At 40.7% G+C, this 21421-nt stretch overlaps 1 protein-coding gene across 1 annotated transcript in view; it reads left to right on the top strand.

Moving 5' to 3' along the window:
• Positions 1–10327: 10327 nt before the first annotated feature.
• LOC134223747 (E3 ubiquitin-protein ligase MYLIP) overlaps positions 10328–21421 on the top strand; it is a 21558-nt gene continuing 10464 nt past the window's right edge. Inside the window, exon 1 of the mRNA XM_062702940.1 lies at positions 10328–11057. Coding sequence (XP_062558924.1) covers positions 10971–11057 — 87 coding nt within the window. The 5' untranslated portion in view covers positions 10328–10970. The remainder of the gene's footprint in view (positions 11058–21421) is intronic.

The raw sequence follows: 21421 nt of genomic DNA, 5'->3' as shown, positions 1-21421 counted from the left end.
TGGGTATCTTGTGTGGACTTGCTTAAAAAACCGCTACCTTTATAAGTGCTTATAACACCGATACACGCTAAGAAGTAGTTACACATTCGGTATGTATCGCGTCCACAGATTGATAACAATGTAGATATTTTTTTTCTTCCATTTCGCGCTATCAATTAATGTACTGATTCGATTAGGCCTATGTTAAAAGACCATTTTTAGTGTACCCAACACTAACTATCGTAGGTCAAAACCGAAAATGTTTGCCATTGTGAAACATCTCCAATGTCAGTTTTGATCAATATGTAATCTTAATCAGGGACATGCATTAGTTATGACTTAGTAGTTGTATGTCGAACTTTCTTCCTGAACACGATTGGTTTCGGGGAAAATTGCGGGTAAGTCCTTACGTCACATATGACACATTACTTAAAAATGTATATTTTAGAGATGTTATTTATCGATGCATTGATTGATCAGACGACCTGGAAATATAGTGCGTGACAAATATACACGAAATAAGGGTTTGCGAGAAGCAGTGTAAAAGCTCATATACTGACAATTGGTCCTTCAATCTCGTATTATAAAAGAGAGCATGCTCCGAACCGGTTGTATTTGCCTTCTGAAATAACGCAAACAGCAATGCACATGCAGTTCTTAGCCATGCATGACGTCAAAGTGAGTTATCCTTTATACTCTCGTGTAATGAATGACATGAATGTTTCGATCTTTAAATTGTTCCAAGTAAAGTGTGTGTGTCGCTACTCAAGAACACCAAACAACATCCGGACATGCGAGCGGAAAATCCGACTGTGTTGTATGTTCAAGGCAAATTCAGCACATGGAGTACTCCGAACAAGCGCGGAAGGAGTATCGAGCGGATGGCGATATAACATAGCTATCGTCGATCAACTGGTTATGTCAATTGACCTGCAAAAGGTTATAAGTTGGTTGTCTTTATTTCTTGGTGTACCTATTTTTAACTATTACAAACCAGGTGATACAGTAGCCACGTCTGGATGGATTGAAATCAATTGTGTTTTCCCAGAGACTGTTAGCCTACAACGAAACCTTCGTACCTGTTGGAGCATACACACGTGCTTTTCCAGCTGAAGCGTGTTTGTGGTCTGAACAACCGGTCGAGGCAACTATGATATATTGAGCTGTTTCCAGTCCACCACATCATTCTACATTTTGGGCATCGCAAAAAGCTTACTTTGTGGCTAGACAATTGTTCTGCCCTGAATAAGCACTGGAATTTGTTCCATCACACTGTTTGGCTGAAATATTTTAAACCAGGCCATTCATTCACAGACAAACAGACGTAACAGCTTGAACATTTTTCAGAAAAATCCATCGCCCAACTCCTCTACTATCATCATCTTGCGAGCATGTTACACGAAACAATGTTTCGTATGACATTGTCACCAGAAGGCGCTGGAGTGAATTGTCAAACTCGAAGGATTAAGACACTATCGCCTCTAGTTGTGAAACGCGCAATCGATCAAATTCAAATTGAGCGTTGAAGTCATGGTCGATGGGAATTTTTCTAGTGTTACGTCTGTTTGTCTGTGATTCATTCATGTCTGTAGACAGTTTTCACGCGAATCGGGTAATAAGATTCGATCACAGACAAACAGACATAACACTCGTAAAATGGCCATCGTTCTCTGATTTACTGGTCAATTTAAATAATCATTAGTTGGCCAATCGATCACTCGTGGCGCGCGAAACGGATTTGCTCGAATTTGACGTTTGCTCACTACCGCCATCTGGTTCGTGATTTGCCCAACTAACTGAAATCAACAGATGTCGTTAGTGTTTGCACGACGATGATTTTGAAGAGTAAATGTTCAATGTGTTATGTCTGTTTGTCTGTGATTCGATGTTCTCAATGCAGCAGTTGCCAAGGACACGAAGAAAGTAGAAATTTTGGATATGAAGACCACTGATTTTTTAAAAACGGAATTGAGCGTTACTCAATACACATTGAACCACATTTATTCATGACCATAGATCGACAACATTCGGAAAATTGTATTCCAGAAAGGTCGATATGAAGTAGGATTGACATCGTGAACGCTAAACAACTAGTTTATTGCAAACAATTTTAGAAGAAGCAACAAAAGCTTATAGCAAGTGATTTTTTTCCTCGTTTGTCGGGTGAAGATCACTGCGTCCAGATTTTAGGACTATTGTGATATACCCTTTTACTGTGAAATACGCAAGTTATCTCAGTAACATGTTTGTCACTGAGATACCTTGGTATCGACTGAACTCAAGACCATCTATTATTGATGAATAGAGATCCTGAGTTACAGTATGTGACTCCCCCATTCTGGCGAGACTAGCTTTATGAAGCCAACCACGTCCTTGGGGATAAGATCCATATGTCAGCAGGCCCTAAAAGGGCTTGCTGAGAACTTTGAACCTACGTTGGGTGAGTGCACTGCAATAGCAGAGGATGTGTTCTGATGTTTCTCTCTCCTCGTCACAGAAGCGGCAATTTGAGGTTTGGATTGCTCCGATCTTTTGTAGATGGTATCTGCAGGTCAGTGTCCAGTTATTAGACCGGTGTAGATGTTGAGATCCCTTTTGTTGAGACCTAATAGTTGTTGGGTTTTCTTGGGGTTAATCGTTACGAGCCTTTTGGATTGGCTCGTATGGGGAAGTGCATTCCAGTTTGATGTGATTTGACTGACCATATATTTGTTCAGTTCCATTTTTACAGAGCAGTCTGAGATCCCGCAGAAGGGCTCAGGGCCAATGAACCTTTCATTAGATCCATTCCTGGCTAGCTCATCAGCATTCTTGTTTCCCTCTAGACCCGTATGTCCTGGGATCCAATATAGGTAGACTCGATTGCGTATGGATAAGTTTTTCAAAGCCAGAATGCATTCCCACACTAGCTTTGAGTTACAAGTGTAGTTATTAAGCGACTTAAGTGCCGCTTGGCTGTCAGAGAAAATACATATTTTTGCAAATCTATACTTTCTCCTCAGGCATAATAACACGCATTCTAATATTGCATATATTTCCGCCTGAAATACTGTGGGCCACTGTCCTAAGTGGACAGAAATTTTTGTTGTAGGGCCATAGATTCCGGATCCTGTCAGATTATTCATTTTCGAACCATCTGTGAAGAAATTTATAGAGCCTGTTGGAACGCTGGGTCCACCTCCTTCCCACTCCTGGTGGGAAGGAATGAACACATCGTAAGGTAAGTCATAATTGACTACCGTTTCCATCCAGTCACTACAAATTCCTATTGCGGGATTTTGGCAAATTCATTTAATATGCTGAGGTGACCCGTAAGGTCTCCCGACAGCAGTGTTTTTGTTCTCTTTAACCTTAGAGCACTTTTTTCCGCTTCCAGCTTTATGAATTGATCTAACCGGGGCAGGTGAAGCATTGCGTCTAGGGCCAAAGTGGGTGTACTACGAACTGCACCAGTGATGGCTATGCAAGCGGTGCGTTGGATTTTGTTGAGCTTAGCCCTTGCAGCAGCCTCATTAGTTTTAGGCCACCAGACAAGGGAAGCGTAAGTTGTCCTGGGACGGACAATGGTTTTATATATCCACATGATCATACTTGGTTTTAGGCCCCATCTTTTACCAAGGGTTTTGAACAAACCCAAAGTGTATTGAGACCTTTCTGCACAACTGATTGGAGATGAGAGTTCCAATTAAGCTTTGCGTCGAGTATGACACCTAGATATTTTACTTCACTTGAATAAACTAATTGTGTTTGATTCAAGAAAAGGGGTTTCAGTTGTACCTTTCTCCGTTTGGTGAAAGGGATAATGGAAGTTTTTGTAGGATTTATGCCTAGTTGATACTTTTGACACCAGGAAAAAGTGTGATTTAGGGCAGATTGCATTCTTTCCACGATAACACTTTCGAATTTGCCTCGTACAATAATGACAACGTCATCAGCATATCCAACCACTTCGAAGCCTCTTCTCTCTAAGCTGTCTAGAAGCTCATCCACCACCAGTGACCACAACAAAGGAGAAAGCACTCCGCCTTGCGGACACCCCTTGTTGCTTTAACAGTGATGTATGAACCGCTAAGCTCAGAGGAGATTTTCCGATTAGCTAGCATAGCATGTACCCAGGTAACAATGCATGGGTCGAATTTTCTCCTCAACATTGCTGACCCTATAGACGAATAAGAAGCGTTATCGAATGCGCCCTCAATATCAAGAAATGCTACAAGAGCAATTTCTTTTGCATTAAGTGTTTTTTCGATTTTTGAACTACCGTATGTAGTGCCGAGATCGTAGATTTTCCACTTTGATAAGCGAATTGGTTTTTGACAAAGGCATTGCTTTCATAAATTTGTGATTTATGTACTCGCATAGTACCTTTTCCATAATTTTGAGCATTACAGAGGATAAACTTATCGGCCTGAATGCTTTGGGGTTGGTTTTATCTCTCTTGCCTGCCTTCGGAATGAAGACAGCCCGGATTTGACGCCAATCGTTAGGTATGTGCCCCAAAATCAGACTCGCCTTAAAAATCTCAACCAAGGGTGGAACCAGTGTTTTCTCCTCTTTTGGATCAACGCTGGAAATATTCCATCCATGCCAGGAGACTTAAATGGCTCGAAAGATCTCACAGCCCTCTCAACCCTGGCCCGAGTGAAAGCTTCCTTTGCAACCTTTATTGCGTCTTTTTTAGACCCAGAAACCCATGATTGGATCTCTTGTGGATCTGAGACAGCAATTCCAGTGCCTTGGTCGCCGATGCTCGACTCAGGGATTGAATCAGGGAAGTGGATCTTTAACAATTCGCTCAGTGTATCGCTAGGCTCTACAGTGAGCGAACCATCCGTCTTTCGGAGGCTACCCACACCATTCGAGTGGTCTTTTGAAAGAGTTTTTTGGAGTCTGGTCACTACGGGTGTATTCTCTATGCTTTCACACATTAGAATCCACGATTTCCGTTTGGCTGACCTTATTTCTTTGTTGTAGTTCGTCAGGGCCTTTCTGTATAGGCTCCAATCGCCGGTTCGCTTAGCACGATTGAACTCCCTACGCGCAGTTTTCCTAAGCTTCTCAAGAGTTTTATTCCACCATGGAACGTCTCTACTCGAACTAGTTGATTTAGTTGGACAGCTCTCTTGGTAGGCGTTAAGGATTTTGTTTTTAATGGATTTGGACGCATCTTCCAATTGTGTTATGGACTTGATGTGACTTTCTATGATGTACTCTTTGGATCGTAGGATAGCTGAGTAGGATTCCCAATCAGTTTTCTTAGGATCTTTAAACGTTTTTCCATCGTCAGACCCCCTTCCCATTCGAAGATGATGTGTTTATGGTCTGACATTGATATTTCTTCAGAAACATGCCAGTTTTTTATTTTATCAGAGATAGACCGACTACATAGAGTCAAGTCCAAAACTTCCTGACGAATGGAGTTTTCAAACGTGGGCTTGTCACTAACATTACAAATGTCAATGTTCTTGGAAGAGAGAAACTGTAACAGGTACTCACCTCTGGTGTTTATATTGGTACTTCCCCATACGGTGTGATGTGCATTTGCGTCGCACCCTATGACGAAGGGGATGTTGTGTCGGTGGCTGTAGGCTACGAGCGCAGCTATTTCTGGAGGAGGGATTTCGTCCACGTCACCTGGGAAGTATGCCGAGACCACCAAGATCTCTCTACTCCCTCTGGCGGAAGGTACCTCCATCCTGACCGCTACGATGTCCCTTTTTATGAATTCCGAAATTGGAAAGTATTTACAGTTGTTATGTAATAAAATAGCCGCTCTAGGAGAAAGCTGGCTGTCATCATATACCAACTTACATGAGTGTTGTGGAATACCTTGTATTCTGGATTTATTGACCCATGGCTCTTGAATGAGGGCCACGGTTAAATTCTCTTTGGTGAACCTCCGACAGAGCACACCCGTGGCGCTCTCAGCATGGTGGAGGTTCACTTGCAGAACTTTAGTCGCCATTTCCGGGGTTCCCGCTTTTCCGGACGACGACTGTCCGGCTTTGGATGTTGCGGATCATCAGGATGTCGTTTGGCATTACAGTCTGGGTTTCTCTCTTCCCTGTAGCAACCTGGCCCGCCAGTTTCGCCTCTGTGGTCAAACTGTCGCTTTTTGCACCCCTTTGCCCTGTTTAGATACCTTTGGTTTGATACCACTAGAGCAGGGGGTCGCATGTAAGCTTCGAGCTTTTCCTTTAGAGGCGGACAGACTAGCCTTTATGGTGCTTTTGGGGTGAGATTTACTAACCTCGCCCGAACCGGAGGCTTCCTCAGATTTCTCTTGGGTCGGCCTTCCAGTTAGCCGAACCTCGCCCGAACAGGAGGCCTCCTCAGATTGCTCTTGGGTCGGCCTTCCAGTCGGATTGGCGGTAGCGGCAGTCGGTTGATCTGTAATCTTCCTTAGTTGGATTTCACCAAATCGGTAGTTGAGGGTGTATTTGGACTTCTTCAACTTTTCCATCGACGCACCCTCTACTGTGAAGATCCATTCAACATGAATATCTTTCAGAATGGATCGTTTCACAATACGCCAATTAGTTGTTGTGATGTCATTTTGGCTTTCTATGAGAGCCTTTATTCGGTCGTCATCATAGCTGGAGCTTTGTGGGAAGAATGCTCGGACCATCTCTGGACGTGGAATCGCCACTTCGTCCATTGCCATCAGCTCTGCACCTTCCCAGGGTTTCATGGATGGGGATATTCTCTTTAACCACTCAGCAGTCTCTTGATCCTTACAGATTAGAACCATGTAACCGGACTTGTAGATGAGGTTGTTGAATTTGGGTTTTATTGGCTCGTTTCGCTGTTGAACTACTCTGAGCAGGAGTGCTTCTTGTAGAAGGTCTAGCTGGGCTGTAGTGAGTTGGACGGTGGGAAAGTCTTTGGGTATTATCCCGACCTTCACGCTTTTGGCCATATCACTGTAGCTGATACCAGCTGTTTTCCTCATGGGTGGGTTTTGTTGTCCAGACACGTTTTTCTGAGGCGCGCGGTTTGAGGACTGTTGGGCGCGCTCTCTCGGATCCAGATGGTGCTTCACCCTTTTTGTTTGGGGTCCTCTGTGGCGGATTTGTCTAGGTCGTTTCTCGAGGGTTTTTGAGGAAGTGGGCTCGCTCTCCTTATTCAGGATTATGGACAAGGCCTCATTCCGGTCTTTTCCCTTCTCCCGGAGAGTTCTAAGCTGCTTCCTCTGCGAGCGTGTGAGTGTGGGGATTTTCTTTCTCGGAGCACCCTTGGCTTCCGTAGAACCCTTGTTATCTTCGGATCCTTTGCTACTTGCTAAAGATTGTTGGGGGTTGATGATGATCCTTATACCATCATCTTCGTTATCTTCCATGTCCAACAGGTTGGAGTCGGTCGATGAGGGGGGTTGTAGATCTGGATCAGCTTTGTCGAAACATGTGCTGCTCCGGGAGATAGGCGTTGAGGGGCAGGATATTTCCATCTTCTCCTGCGAACTACTGAGTAGCTGGTCTTCGGTAAGGCCAAGCTGACTCAGAGTATTCTCCACTTCGCTCTCACACGACTGAGAGAGGCAGTCGTCACCTTGAGGGTTGTTTGTAGAATTTGTACTCATTTTTGGTCCCACGAGTAGCTAGGGAAATAAATGTCCGCTGCACCAGTGCCCCGCCGTAGTGCAGTAAGGGCTGCTTACTGGGGTGTTCGCCCTGGTGCACCCCAGGCTCCGTTCGCGGTTGAGCATGTTTAGAACCCCCTCAACCATTCAGCCCTCGGTACGGGTCGCATGACACCTTGGCATTGGGGTTTATCCATTTTTGCTTTACACGATGGCCATGAATAACAGCCATCGCAACCTTCCTCCTTTACCAGGGCTTAGGACCTGTAGCTCAAGTTCTCAATAGTTTCACAATCTTTCGGACATGCAACTACAGCGAACCATCATTGCTAGCGGAGTATAGCAAGTGATGGTTTACACCTTTCCTGGGAGAAGCTTCCTTGCGGAATATACGAAGAGCACAGAAAACGCCTTTGTCTTCACTGCACGGCGTAACAAAAGCAAAAAGCTTTTCTTCGAAAGTTTGCCAATGAAGAAATACACCCAATGATAAATTAAATAATTTTAAACCATCCACATTACATTATAATAAACTATATAATATTACGTTATAATAAATGTAAATAAATCAATACCCAACGAAACGTCCTATATCTAGTCCTAATTTTTTTATAAAATGAAACCTATAGGATAATTAGAAAACAAACAATTCTGGTGATCATATCTTGAGTTTGTCCTCAAAATACATTCTCTTGACCGTGATTTTCGTCTGCCTGTGTATTCTATACTTCTATTTTTAACACACTTCAAACAAGATATTAAATGTGAAAATGTCGTCTTTTTTTTGGCAAACTGTCTCGGTTTGTTCGGTGCATGAAATTTGGCCGGATAAAATGTAAATATCCGAATCACAGTTTTTTACTGTACTTTTCCCAACACTGTTTGAAAACAAAAATCAACGACAATCAATCGAACAATGATTTTTTAATAATTCTTATTTTCGTATTAGGTGGGAATTAATTTTATTATCATCTTCTGCCTTTTTCTTCTTTTTATTGGCATTACATCTCTCACTGGGACATTACCACCTCACAGCTTAATGTTCAGTATTTCCACAGTTGTTAACTGCGAGATTTCTAAGCCGAATTACCATATTGCATTCGTATATCATGCGCTAATACGACGATACATTTAAATATGCTCCGGGAAGTCGAGAAAATTTCCTAGACCAGATCGGGAATCGAACCCAGCCATCTTCAGCACGGTCTAAAAGGCCCCTGTCTCCGCCTCCTCAAAATGTCGTGACAAAATTTAATTATTTGATGGGGAGTTTTTTTAGCTTTCATAGAAAATTATTTTGAAAAAACTGAAGAGTTTTTCGGTTTTACCAATTTACGTCTTTTTTTATGTCCCCCCTTCATTATCGAAAAACCAAAGGGAGAAAAGAGAAAATTAATATTTGCTTATTGAAGTTCCTAAATAGAATAAAATCTATTTTATTAAATATCATCAATGTATTCTTGGTACCTTAGACCTTTGTTGACCTCTGGAAAATTAATCGTTATTACAATTTTTTAGTTACAAATTTCTGTAAGACGAATCAAAAACATCAATAACTGAACAGTTATTTTACGGTAGCCGTTCGATAACTGCAACGCATGCTAGACGTCAAACGGTTGTCAATCGACGTCAGATGCAATAAAAGTGCATCTAAATGTGCAGCGCAATGAGGCTGTCATTGAGTTTGACACCAGTTTGAAGTTTAGCGGTCCGATAACTGCAAAACTGTAGCAACTATCGAATTGCAGTTAAAAAGCATTTCAGTTATCGAACATCTACTGTATATATTAAATTTTAGCTTTCCCTGAAAAAAAAAACTAATCATGTGTCGAAACGTCGGACGATAAATAAAACTCGTTTCAATTAGATGTGACTGCGTAGCCGTGTTGCTCATAATTTATGATTAAATGTTACAATCGACTCTACCACAGTAAAACCATTAACTTAATAAATTTTGGGGCTGTGGGGTAAAAGTACGCAGGAACGGGTGGGGCAATAGTACGCATAAGAACCTTCAAGTTCTGTTGTCAAACCCGTACTTTCGGCCGAAATAAGACTGCTTACAATGCGTAAAGATGAACAACAAAGAAATAAGGGACAGAAATCGAAAATTATCACAAGTTCGCTTTTAAAGGATAAGATGAAGTCCTTTGGGACTTAGGGAACAAAGCATTGAAGCGAAGAATGTCGCTGCCATTATTTGCCTAAACTGACTGGAAAATGTATCTACATTATGGTGACAGTTATGTATCAGTCAGCAAACCATAACTGGAACGCATTGTCAGGCAATGTCAGGCAACGTCAGATGCAATAAAAGCACCGACACCGACCGTCGGTGATGAAACTGCGGCGCAGTGCTGTTGTCATCGAACTTGACAGTTTAGTGGTCCGATAATTTCAGTACTGTTACAACTATCGAATTGAAGTTAAATGACTTGCATTTATCGAGCGTCTATTGTATTTTATTAGATCTGTAAGTATACGATCCCCACAATATGTATTTTTAAGGTCTTGAAATATATTCTTAAATTGTTGGTAATAATATTTTTCTAATATTTCAATAAAACTATTTGAGCTGACCAAGTATTGTAGGTATAACTCTAACTTTTTAAGAATCCTTATTCTATGTAGCAGTTGAAATAATTTACGATTCAAACAATTTTAGCGTGAAGCTCTCTTTCCTGGCACTCTCTGACTCGCTGACCCGCGTCTGAGAGCCTTCTTGCTCAGTCCGTACATAGATCAAAACTACTTGTCGTTCGCACAGCTGAAAGTCATTCCTACACACGGTACGGTCGAGTATGGACGTGCTGCCGCAGAGCAGCCGTTTTTGTCAGTATAAAAAACCTAACTTGAGTAGAACGTTGTTGACGGTGCAGCAAATTAGATCGGGAAGTGGCAAAAGGATAGTTCAAAGCTGAACGGCCGATGGAAATTAGATTTGCAAACAAAAGTGAGCGAATTCAGTGACCTGTCAATAATTACGAGACATTGTTGGTGAGCAAGTCAAGGAAATAAAGAAAGAAAAAAACATTTTGCGTAACAGCAGTGAAGTGAAGAATGAGCTCTTTTGTTGGAAATAAGAAGATAGAGGAAATTTAACAAACGCATACAATCTGTGATTGAAGTAGCAATAAAAAATAAACAAGTTAATGCTTTGGAAACAGTAACAGCATTTCTGTTCGTGGAACGAGTGTACAGGAAAGTGAACAACCAGGAGTGATAAGGTTCAACAAACGAATCATAATCCACATCTGTTAGTCAAGTGAACGACAAAGAGACGGAACGCAAACAAACACAATACTTGCTCTTTGTATGCATAAGGAGAACGATTCGGCCAATAATTAAAGTTGATAAGAGAAAACCAGATAAGAGTGGTATTTGGAAAGCGAAGTAACCAACAAAGTTCAAAATGTGGTGTTTGATAAATCTACCGAATGGAACGACTTCAGGAGTCCAGTGTGACCCCAAGAGGAACAGCCAGGAGTGCTTGGAGAAGGTGAGCATCCCCATATTGATCAGTTGAGATTGTAGTAATAATCGATACCCATGTCGGATGCGGACCAGGGGCGTCTTCGCTGCACTATAATTACCCACTAGAAGAATTTCAACTATGGTGGCGACCTAAACATGTATGCATGTGATGCCTGGCGCCCGCAAGTCTGTGCTATGCTAATAGAAAATTGCAACCTGACATCGATGTAAAGAGAGAGTCCGTCGATGTAAACAAATTGTTATCGTTCGGTCTTTTTTCCACTGCAATGCGTTGGCATACGGTGGTTCTCTCTTCGTCGCTTAGTTGTTTACGATGACAATCCGCCACATTCCTATTTTTAGCTCGAAAAGCGATTTTGAATCGAAGCTCTGTCAAAGTACGCAAACCTGCCCCTGAGGATGTTTGAATTTTCCCCAAGATTAATTGTAGACCAAACAATGGAATCATCATTGAAACGGATATGTTTTTAGAGATTCAACAATGTTACCTTCGTTCGTTGAAAATGTGAGGAAATTAACAAGACATCTCTATCCGCCTGTTAGATTTCTCTTGATAACGATGAATGGGTACCGCGGGACGTCACGATTAGTCTCATTACAGTGCGCTGACACTAGCACTAGATAAATATAGTCAACGATACACGCGCTCAGGGTGTGATTATTTAGTTTTTAAGCGGAATTGTATTTTTACTACTGAATTGTGCCACCTTCAAGCACAACAAACTAACTTGCATCATCATTTAGTTCGAGGCAGCAGTGATAGAATTTTGCGATAATGAATGATGTAATTCATCGGATATTCCCTAGATACTGCCTTTATGAAATCTAGGCTAGCGCATCCAAAGTCCAATGTTTTGCGAAAAACATTCATATTTTCTGTGCTCGTTGCACTTTGCATAGCAAGCAAAGAGTATTCAAAATGCTGTTTATGTCCACGCGTTACCGGCATGCGATTCGTTTCGTTTTGCTTGATTCCATTCCTTACATGGATATAAACAGATTTCAATGTATGCCGGCCTATCGTATCGAGCCCATGGATGAATGTTGCTAGCCCGGTGAGAAGGTAAAATAATGCCTGGTCCAAAGTCCAACTCGAGCGACAGTTAGCGCGAGTAGCACGGTTGGAAAGCCACGCGAGTTGTGTGTGGCGAAAACAGCACGTTGTTCGCAGCAACTATGGCTCATCAAGTGTGAGTATAAAGTCGAATTTGTTGGCACACTTGAGGATTAGCGAGTGGATTATACAGCGGGACTTTGATTAGATCACACCTTAGGGTTGCGAGCAACTATGAAACGAACCCTTTGCAAGATATGTTTGGGTTCGAATATCTGAAGAGCGTTTGATTCAATTCACAGAAATACTCGTAAGAGCGACATTTCACTAGCGTGAATAAGATAATGTTTAATACAGTTTAACTCGAATGTGATGATTAAAATCATAAGAACAATTTAAACCTATGAGGTCAATCTATGCCAAATATGATTTAAAATCTTTATTATTAGCACATAAAACATTGTCGAAATTTTTGATCGTATCGTACATAAATCTTGACTTCTTCTAATCTTATAAGTCACAAATGAATGGAGTGGAATGAACAGATATCGTAATGCTGAGAAAAAGTCTATCATGGTGAAAACCCAAATTTCATATAATGTCGCGTGGAAGTGTTAATCTAGGGCACGTTTCTGTTAATGCATTGTATTTGAAACTGACACATCAGAATGATATCCAAGCTTTATAGATGATATCAGACAACGGGGCTTATCAGAGTGAGTTGAAATTGGATTTCCCCAGGGCCAGGGCATTTTGAGTAAATGAATAATAATTTTCTGGCAAATTTCAATTATTTTTAATCCTGGACAAATCCGAGGCGCAGAGGAAATTAAATGTTATTTGTCACTGTTGTTTTGCGGACAGTAAACATTATAGCAGTGGGTTCAGTTTAAGGAAGCTATTACAAGCTAATGAACTGAAGGCCTCACCGCAGAATCTCCGCTTTAATGCTGAAACGGTGTACTTGCAGACAGGCACGTAGGCAGTTTGCAATCCGAGCGCTGCTATACTATAAGCAATCAACATACAGAGCACTGTCTTGGAATCTCAATCTTCTCAATCATGCTCGATGGTATAGATCGTATTCGGAGAAGTGCATTACAATAACCACTTAGTCATGATTAAAATGAGATTCTTGATACGATTTAATATAACAAGTATTAAAATTCGTATGATTAGTTCTAATTATATTACTGGCGTCATAACTTTTGAAGCATTATTTGAGTTCGAAATAGTTGAAGCATAAAATTAAATTGTTATGGAATAGTGATGAAATTACAGAGAAATTATGTTCCATTTCTGAATGATTCACAAAATCCTTAAATCAACGAATTGGTACGAAAAATATACACGTGTCTTGGTGAGATTCAAAAACATAGGCTCCTACTTTCTAGATAAGCATGGTAACCCTTACACTGAAAGACCACTTGATGATCTCATTGAATACAATATCAGTCGTAGCTCTTTTGCAAACCGAATATGTTTTGGATGAATTATTGGACTATACAAATGGGGATATAGTTAGAAGTAAATCACATGTGACAGATGCGTGGAAACTTTTCTGAAAACAGCCAAAAAGCACATATTCTGTGTAAGCCTATAACACAGAAAATTATTTGCTTGTCATTAGCACACGGAAACGTCGAGCAATTTATTTAAAATATACGCCCCAACAACCAGCTATGGAATTAATGCCAGCGAATAAAAGTTACATTAAAATAATCTGCTGCCAAGCGACGAACTCCCGACCAATTGATCTACAGAGAGGCGAGAAAGGCGTATGCGATAAAAATGTATAAATCGAAAACAAGTTCTCAGCTGAAGCGACCAACATTCAAAACATAACCTCTCATGCAAACAGCATTAGGAAGGAAAACAAGCCGCCTAACAGCTGCGGGTATAGTTTGTGAACTAAAACAGTGCAGTAGAAGAAACTGAACAAACTGTCGGATTGCCAAGGCGTGGATACGCTGCGGGACCCATCAGCAGGGGGGTTTGGCAACGAGGGAAAAAGAAAGAGTGATTTTTTTATTTGTTTTGCTACTTTTCGCGCTCAGTTCGCGCTGTTCTCCACACACCGACTGCAGCGTCGCCACGCCTCACCGCGGCCCATGAAGGTAGGACAGTGAGCACATGGCTAGCGAGTGATCACCTAGCGATCAAAGTCCAATTCGTCTTCCATCGTGATACAACTGTTCATGTAGCTGTATAGCAACAGCGAGCTACATGCTACATGGCGGAATGCTCGTTTGCAATTCCTATGACTGTCGGTGTGTATATCTTCGAGTTACGATCCCTCGCAGGTCAGAGAAGGCAGAAATCCCCTTTTCATAAAACCGATGGGATGGCAGCACTTAGTGATATTCCGAGAACATTTTCACATCACTATTGGCAATCATGGTCGAGAGCTTAGCGAATTAAAAATACAATCTTCTATAAACTATGCGATCAACGTCCTCTCTGACTCGTTGACACTGTTCGTTCGCCAGTTGCCAGAGCTAAGGGTTGTTTTCGTTGAACCACGGCCATCAAGCTTTCTACAGTTCGGACAATCACAGCACGAGACACTGGCACCCACCACCGGTTATGGGTTGTGGCGCTTGATATCGCAATATTTGTTTTGAATTCGGACCGATCGCCGTGTTGATGATTATATGACCAATCAAGCGAAGTGCGTGTACGGTCTGGCAGACGACAAAGGAATCGAATTGCGACATCGACATCGGTCCGATTGTGGCGGAGATTCCGAGATATTGAAAACGGAGATAATTTTTTAAATGTGGAATACAAGCTACAAGAATTCGTACGCCAAATTGTAACTAATTGAAAAAAAAAATGAATCTGAAGTAGGAAATTGCTTCGAATTAAGGCAAATGATTTTATAGATAAGGTACGCCGGTAGCGACAGCGTGAATCAGCTTGGCGATTTTGTTTAGGTATGATTTAAAAATTCTCTCAAATCTCCTCATGTTTTGATAATATTCAATTTGCAATTTATTTTGAATTTTCTCTTGAAAGGAGGCTTCCGAGCCTCTTGAAAGGAGGCTTCCGAGCCTCTTGAAAGGAGGCTTCCGAGCCTCTTGAAAGGAGGCTTCCGAGCCTCTTGAAAGAAGGCTTCCGAGCCTCTTGAAAGGAGGCTTCCGAGCCTCTTGAAAGGAGGATTCCGAGCCTCTTGAAAGGAGGCTTCCGAGCCTCTTGAAAGAAGGCTTCCGAGCCTCTTGAAAGGAGGCTTCCGAGCCTCTTGAAAGGAGGCTTCCGAGCCTCTTGAAAGGAGGCTTCCGAGCCTCTTGAAAGGAGGCTTCCAAGCCTCTTGAAAGGAGGCTTCCGAGCCTCCAGAAAGAAGGTCTCTGAGCCTCTTTAAAGGAGGCTTCCAAGCCTCTTGAAAGGAAGCTTCCGAGCCTCTTGAAAGGAGGCTTCCGAGCCTCTTGAAAGGAGGCTTCCGAGCCTCTTGAAAGGAGGCTTCCAGGCCTCTTGAAAGGAGGCTTCCAGGCCTCTTGAAAGGAGGCTTCCGAGCCTCTTGAAAGGAGGCTTCCGAGCCTCTTGAAAGGAGGCTTCCAGGCCTCTTGAAAGGAGGCTTCCGAGCCTCTTGAAAGGAGGCTTCCGAGCCTCTTGAAAGCAGGCTTCCAAGCCTCTTGAAAGGAGGCTTCCGAGCCTCTTGAAAGGAGGCTTCCGAGCCTCTTGAAAGGAGGCTTCCGAGCCTCTTGAAAGGAGGCTTCCGAGCCTCTTGAAAGGAGGCTTCCGAGCCTCTTGAAAGGAGGCTTCCGAGCCTCTTGAAAGGAGGCTTCCGAGCCTCTTGAAAGGAGGCGTCTGAGCCTCTTAAAAGTAAGCTTCCGAGAATCTTGAAAGGAAGCTTCCAAGACTCTTGAAAGGAGGCTTCCAAGACTCTTGAAAGGAGACTTCCGAGACTCTTGGAAGGAGGATTTTGAGCCTCTTGAAAGCGATTTCCTTGCCTTTTGAAAGGGGCCTTCCGAGCCGTTTTGTTCGTTTGATCTTTTGTTCCGCAGCCCCTCATACGTTGTGCTGATTGTGGAATGAAAATACGGGGTAAGTGGGTACTATGGCTGACGATTAATCGGTGAACGTTTTTAATGGTAACAATGTTCTAGAAAGATGAAGCAGAATTATCAACGAATTCGCCTGACACGAAAAAAATTGAAATCAAAACCATTTGCGGCACCATACTAATGGTATTGTTTAATCATGACTTTAAACTACCGGCAAAATCTATAACTTTTATTTTAATTCAATGGATTACCAACAAAATAGTCGTTTCTAAATTCATCATTGATGTGGAAAGTGAATATTTTGAGCAATTAAATAATTGTATGACATCAAAAACTATTTAAAAGTTTTGATTAAAGCCAAAATCTGCAATTTTCACTTTCTCTTGATTTTTAACATACATGGGGCAAGTGGGACATATTTGAACAACATTTTCGATAGAGCTCTTTTACCTGTTTTTAGATTGTTGTCTAGTTAAGAATAACTTCGACACTCATATATCATATGGATCTGAATCAAATGCAGTTGATATCCTTGGTTTACTGCCGCTAATCGCAAGTCAGACTTATCTGTATAAGGACGCCATATCCAGATAAGTCTGACTTGCGGTTAGCGGCAGTTTAGTTGTTAAGAAGTAATGTACAGTTGATTTACCAAATGTGTATTTTACTTTCTGAAAATTATCTCCCTCATGGAAAAGAGCAATGGTTATAACTATGCAATTTTTTCCGTTTACAGTGCAAACAATCTATTTATCCTACAATAGATCAACAGGTTTTGTCTTGTGTTTTGTGATTTTTAAACTTAGCATCAGATTAACAGATTTCCAGATAAATAAAGTGCTTGAGACTTAAATTGGCCATTTCGTTCTATTACAAATTTACAACACCGCCTGAATAAAAGCGTTCCTTTTGAAGTTCTAATTTATGTAATAATTTATGTTAAACAGAGAAACATTCATTCGAAAAGTGAATAAAGATTTGCTTATTTCTTCCATCTAGCACATTTGGTTAGAAAGTAAGCTAATGTAAAACCAGACAACAGACAATTAAACAGTAAACTGGTTGTTGTCTTGTTTTTATATCTGCTAACATTGTAATCCCTTTCTTTTGCCAAAAACAAAAGTCTGACAAGCAATAAAACTCCATCCATGATCTGAAATACTACGACTCAGAAATTACATGAACATTATATCTACATTCTTCAAATTAGCTTCGTTCGACAGTATAGAGCAGAATAGGTCCCACTTGCCCCGTTTGAAGGAGTAAGTGGGTCCCAAAGGTAAATTTATTTATGTCACTACCAATATTTTTGTAACTGAATAAATGGCTTACAACACGTCTATACTTCAACAACGGAAGCATATAATGATGTATCCGTGGTTAATGTCCTGAAATACCCTGTTTTCTAAGTATGCGTTAGCGATTTTGCTGAACTAGCGTTTTTTTAGGTCCCACTTGCCCCGGGGTACCTTATGTACAATATAAATTTTTGAAATAAAAAAACACAATTATCAAAAGTTTATTAATGAGTTTTGATTATAAATGTAATACGTCCGCCATTACGCATTTTTGTCCGAGGTACCCCCTAGGACCAGCGAACACATGTACCCCAGGTTGAGAACTGCTGCTCTATATATATAAAAAAAGACCGGCAAGAGTATTCATTCGCAGTCAACTTTGAAAAGGATTTGCGACTTAATTGTGTACTGGGTGTCACTTGTTTTAGTAAAGTGACTTTTTCTGTCCCTATTCCTCACCATAAACAACAAAAAAAGACTCTCGCTTAGCCCGTGAAACGCTTGTTTTGGTCTTATCGAAATAAAAATTTGAAACCAAATTTCCAAATTTCCACGGAAAACTGCTTTCAATTTAGAAGTTTCGTGGAAAACTCTTCCGAATCTCTACAGAACTCTTTCAAATTTGTAAATGAAATTCTTCCGAATTCGCCATGATCGCCTTCAATGTCTATCTCAAAAGCTATAAGAAATTCTATCTTCTTATGCCGAGAAATCTTTGGAAGTTCCACTAATAATTTTTCCGAAGCTCTACGGGAAAATGTTTGGAATTCATACTGGAAATTATTTCCCACTAATCCCGAAAGTCATATTGAATCGTTATGAAATAATCCCCAAGTAATATCCCAAGTATCTCTAAGGATCCTAGAAATCGGTATTTGAGAAAAGCGTGATGTATTCAACAACGGATCAATTATTGTGCTGCTAAAAAATGTGATATCATGGCAGTCATTATCCAAAGAAAAACTGTATACAATCAATTGTAAAATTTTTGGATCACGCATTTTATTCGTGATTCAAATCTAGTTTATTCTAAATGATTAAAAATATGACCGTTTTATAACTGACTTTAGTGATCAAACCCTGAAGAAAAACTGACCAACTCAAAACAAGTTTTCACGTTACTTAAAAGGAACGGCCAGCTGCAGCTACCAGAAATGTAATATCTATTTTGATAAATAACACTTCGAGTTCCCATTATCACACATCACCGAGGTGCACTTGTTTACTCCATACGCCATAAAAGGGCTTCAGTCTGTTTAAATTTTACTACTGAACAACGAGTGCCGGATAGATATAATCCCATCAAAGCGCCCAGCAGAGGTGATAAGCTCACGTGTGGAGTCCGTCCTGGACTTGTCTATCCGGAATGCAACGACAGCGCGCATTCACAATGTCAACCAATGTAAATCACTGGAATAACCACTTAATGCGATTAGTTGCTCAACCGGACTAGCTATAAGACAGCGTTGTGGCGGCCCCAGGCTGTAACGTTGTTACATAAACAACTCACGAGCGGCGACTCTTTGTTCTAACTTCTGACACATTTTGCTTTCCTCGGGTAAGGCAGCAGTAATTAGCTTTGTCTCTTGTATCATCCACTGCGAACGATTTATGGCACAAGTCTTGGGAGATTCTTGAACAAATTAAATCTCTTGATCTATGTTACCGGGGATACAGAATTCCCGAGCAGCAAGCAATAACCGAGCCCCAACCCTAAGAATACCTTAATCTGGTATCAATAGAAAGGTTTTACCTAATGTAGGTACGGTACATCACCCATTTCTTGACGAAGTATTATTTTGGTATTCAATACAATAGGTCTCGAATAATTAATGTTGTTTTAGTTAGTTAAGAATATCAATCCGAGCCAAAGCGATGAGTCAATAATATCCCATGTTTAACAAGATTAATTGAATATCGTTTTAGAAACCAAATTGGCCAGAGTGATCTCATAAAATGCAAACAACCCCCTTTGAGCACCGGCTTTAAGTTCATTATCATACAAGCAGTAGAGTAGAGTGGGGCAAGAGTACGCACTTAGTTTTCAACCGATCATGTGGCCCTTATGAAGCAAGCTTCTGCATATCAAATCAGTGTCGATGATTCATATACTCTTCATTTATGTTGCCCAGTGGATAACATATTGAAATTATTGAGATTCTTTTTAGTAGAACCCTTATTGCAAGACAAGTGAAAAACGCACTTTTACCCCACCGGTGGGGTAAAAGTGCGCATCGGGTGGGGTAAGAGTACGCATTTATCCAATCATGTGCTTTAAGTAAATATTAACACAAATAAGAGTTAATAACATTTCGTTGATGTTTAATGAGCATATGTTAGGAATATTTAAAGATTACGTAACTCTTAAAGGGAGGGGTCCTAAAATGTGCACTTTCATACGAAAAACCATTGTTTTTTTATATATACAAAAAACTACTGAGTTTAAAATATATATCGGGTTTCGCGTGGCGTATACAAAGGCATTTTCCTTAAAGAAAGTCCACCAATCACGTAACGTAAAATTTGGCTATTTCATAACCCACACCCCCCCCCCCAACCTTACACTACTTTTATGAATCCTCTAAAAAAATACATGGATCGTCACACATCTCGCAACCACTCCCAGCTAAACGTTGCGTAATTTATGAATGTTTCTTTTGATTAAATGAAATTATCATTTAGATGGAATTGTGTTTTCGTACTATGTTTAGGTGTACAACAAGTCCTAATACAATTTCATTATTTCGCTTCAGTGCTTTGTTCGCTAAGTTCTTTCTAACACCAAATTACTTCAACTCATTCTAAAAACTTATTTTTCAAATTCTGTCCCTTTTTTCTTAGTTGTGGATCTTTACGCTTTGGAAGAAGTCTTATTTCTGCCGGAGATACGGGTTTGACATCATAACTTGAAGATTCATATGCGTACTCTTGCCCCACCGGTCCATGCGTACTTTTACCCCACAGTCCCAAAAATGATTCAAGTAATAGTTTTGACTTCTTGGAAAACCAACCGGATTGGTGTTCTGTACCACAAAGTACTCTATACAATAGGTTATCGAAATGGTATAATGTTCGCCTGATTGAACGTATATATGGTAATGAAATACTATTTGCGGAAATCCAATTATTTTTAGCAAAATGACCAAAAAGTTATCTAACTACATATCTCCCTTGTTGTTTATCCAAATCGTTCACAATTACACATGATAATAGTTGGCCAGAATACCTGTCAAACTGATGCAGTGCTGCTAGTTTATCTTTTTTTATTACTTCAAAAAATCGAAAACGTACTCTTACCCCACGCGCACTCTTGCCCCACTCTACTCTAAACATATTTAAACAATGTCTTGACGATTGATGCGCCAAATTGTCCCTGAACCGTTTTGCTCAGAATTAGCACTTTCTTGGTCAACGATTTCTTTATTTCAAATGCTTGTTGTTGCCCTCGGCGACTGATTTTCGACCACGTTTTTAAAATATGAGTGTAAAAATATACCACTCAGCGAGACAAGCCGCCATTCGGTGACCAAAATACGAGAAACACTCAGCGGAATGCAAACGATCTTAGGCTGTCACCATAAATTAGAGCTTTAACGTGGCTGACTTCTGCTTGCGCTGTTCTAGGTCATCAATCAGGTACAGGATTTACCTTTCCTCACTTGAGCGCTTACATAATACGTGAATGACCCTTTTTTGAATTTCATTTTTACTCCTAGCGTTACCTTCAAAGGTAATGCATTTGGAACGCATTTTTGATAGGGAAGAAGGATTAGCTTACCACGATAATCAAATATTCTTAAGGTAAACAACTTCAGAAATATTTCAAATAGCATCACAAAAGATTAACACATTTGCAGAGTGTTTGCAGTAATGAAAATATTCGTCAAATAAAACAAAACCAAATGCCAGTTCAAGGACACCCACCATCCCCAAAGTCTACGACGCAATACGCATCGGCAACCGGATTCCAACGATTTATGTTTCAATTGTCTACTCAGCGAAACAGTCGCGA

This window comes from Armigeres subalbatus, chromosome 3 (genome assembly GCF_024139115.2).
Source record: "Armigeres subalbatus isolate Guangzhou_Male chromosome 3, GZ_Asu_2, whole genome shotgun sequence".
NCBI lineage: Eukaryota > Metazoa > Arthropoda > Insecta > Diptera > Culicidae > Armigeres > Armigeres subalbatus.
This window is presented reverse-complemented; position numbering and strand designations above follow the sequence as displayed.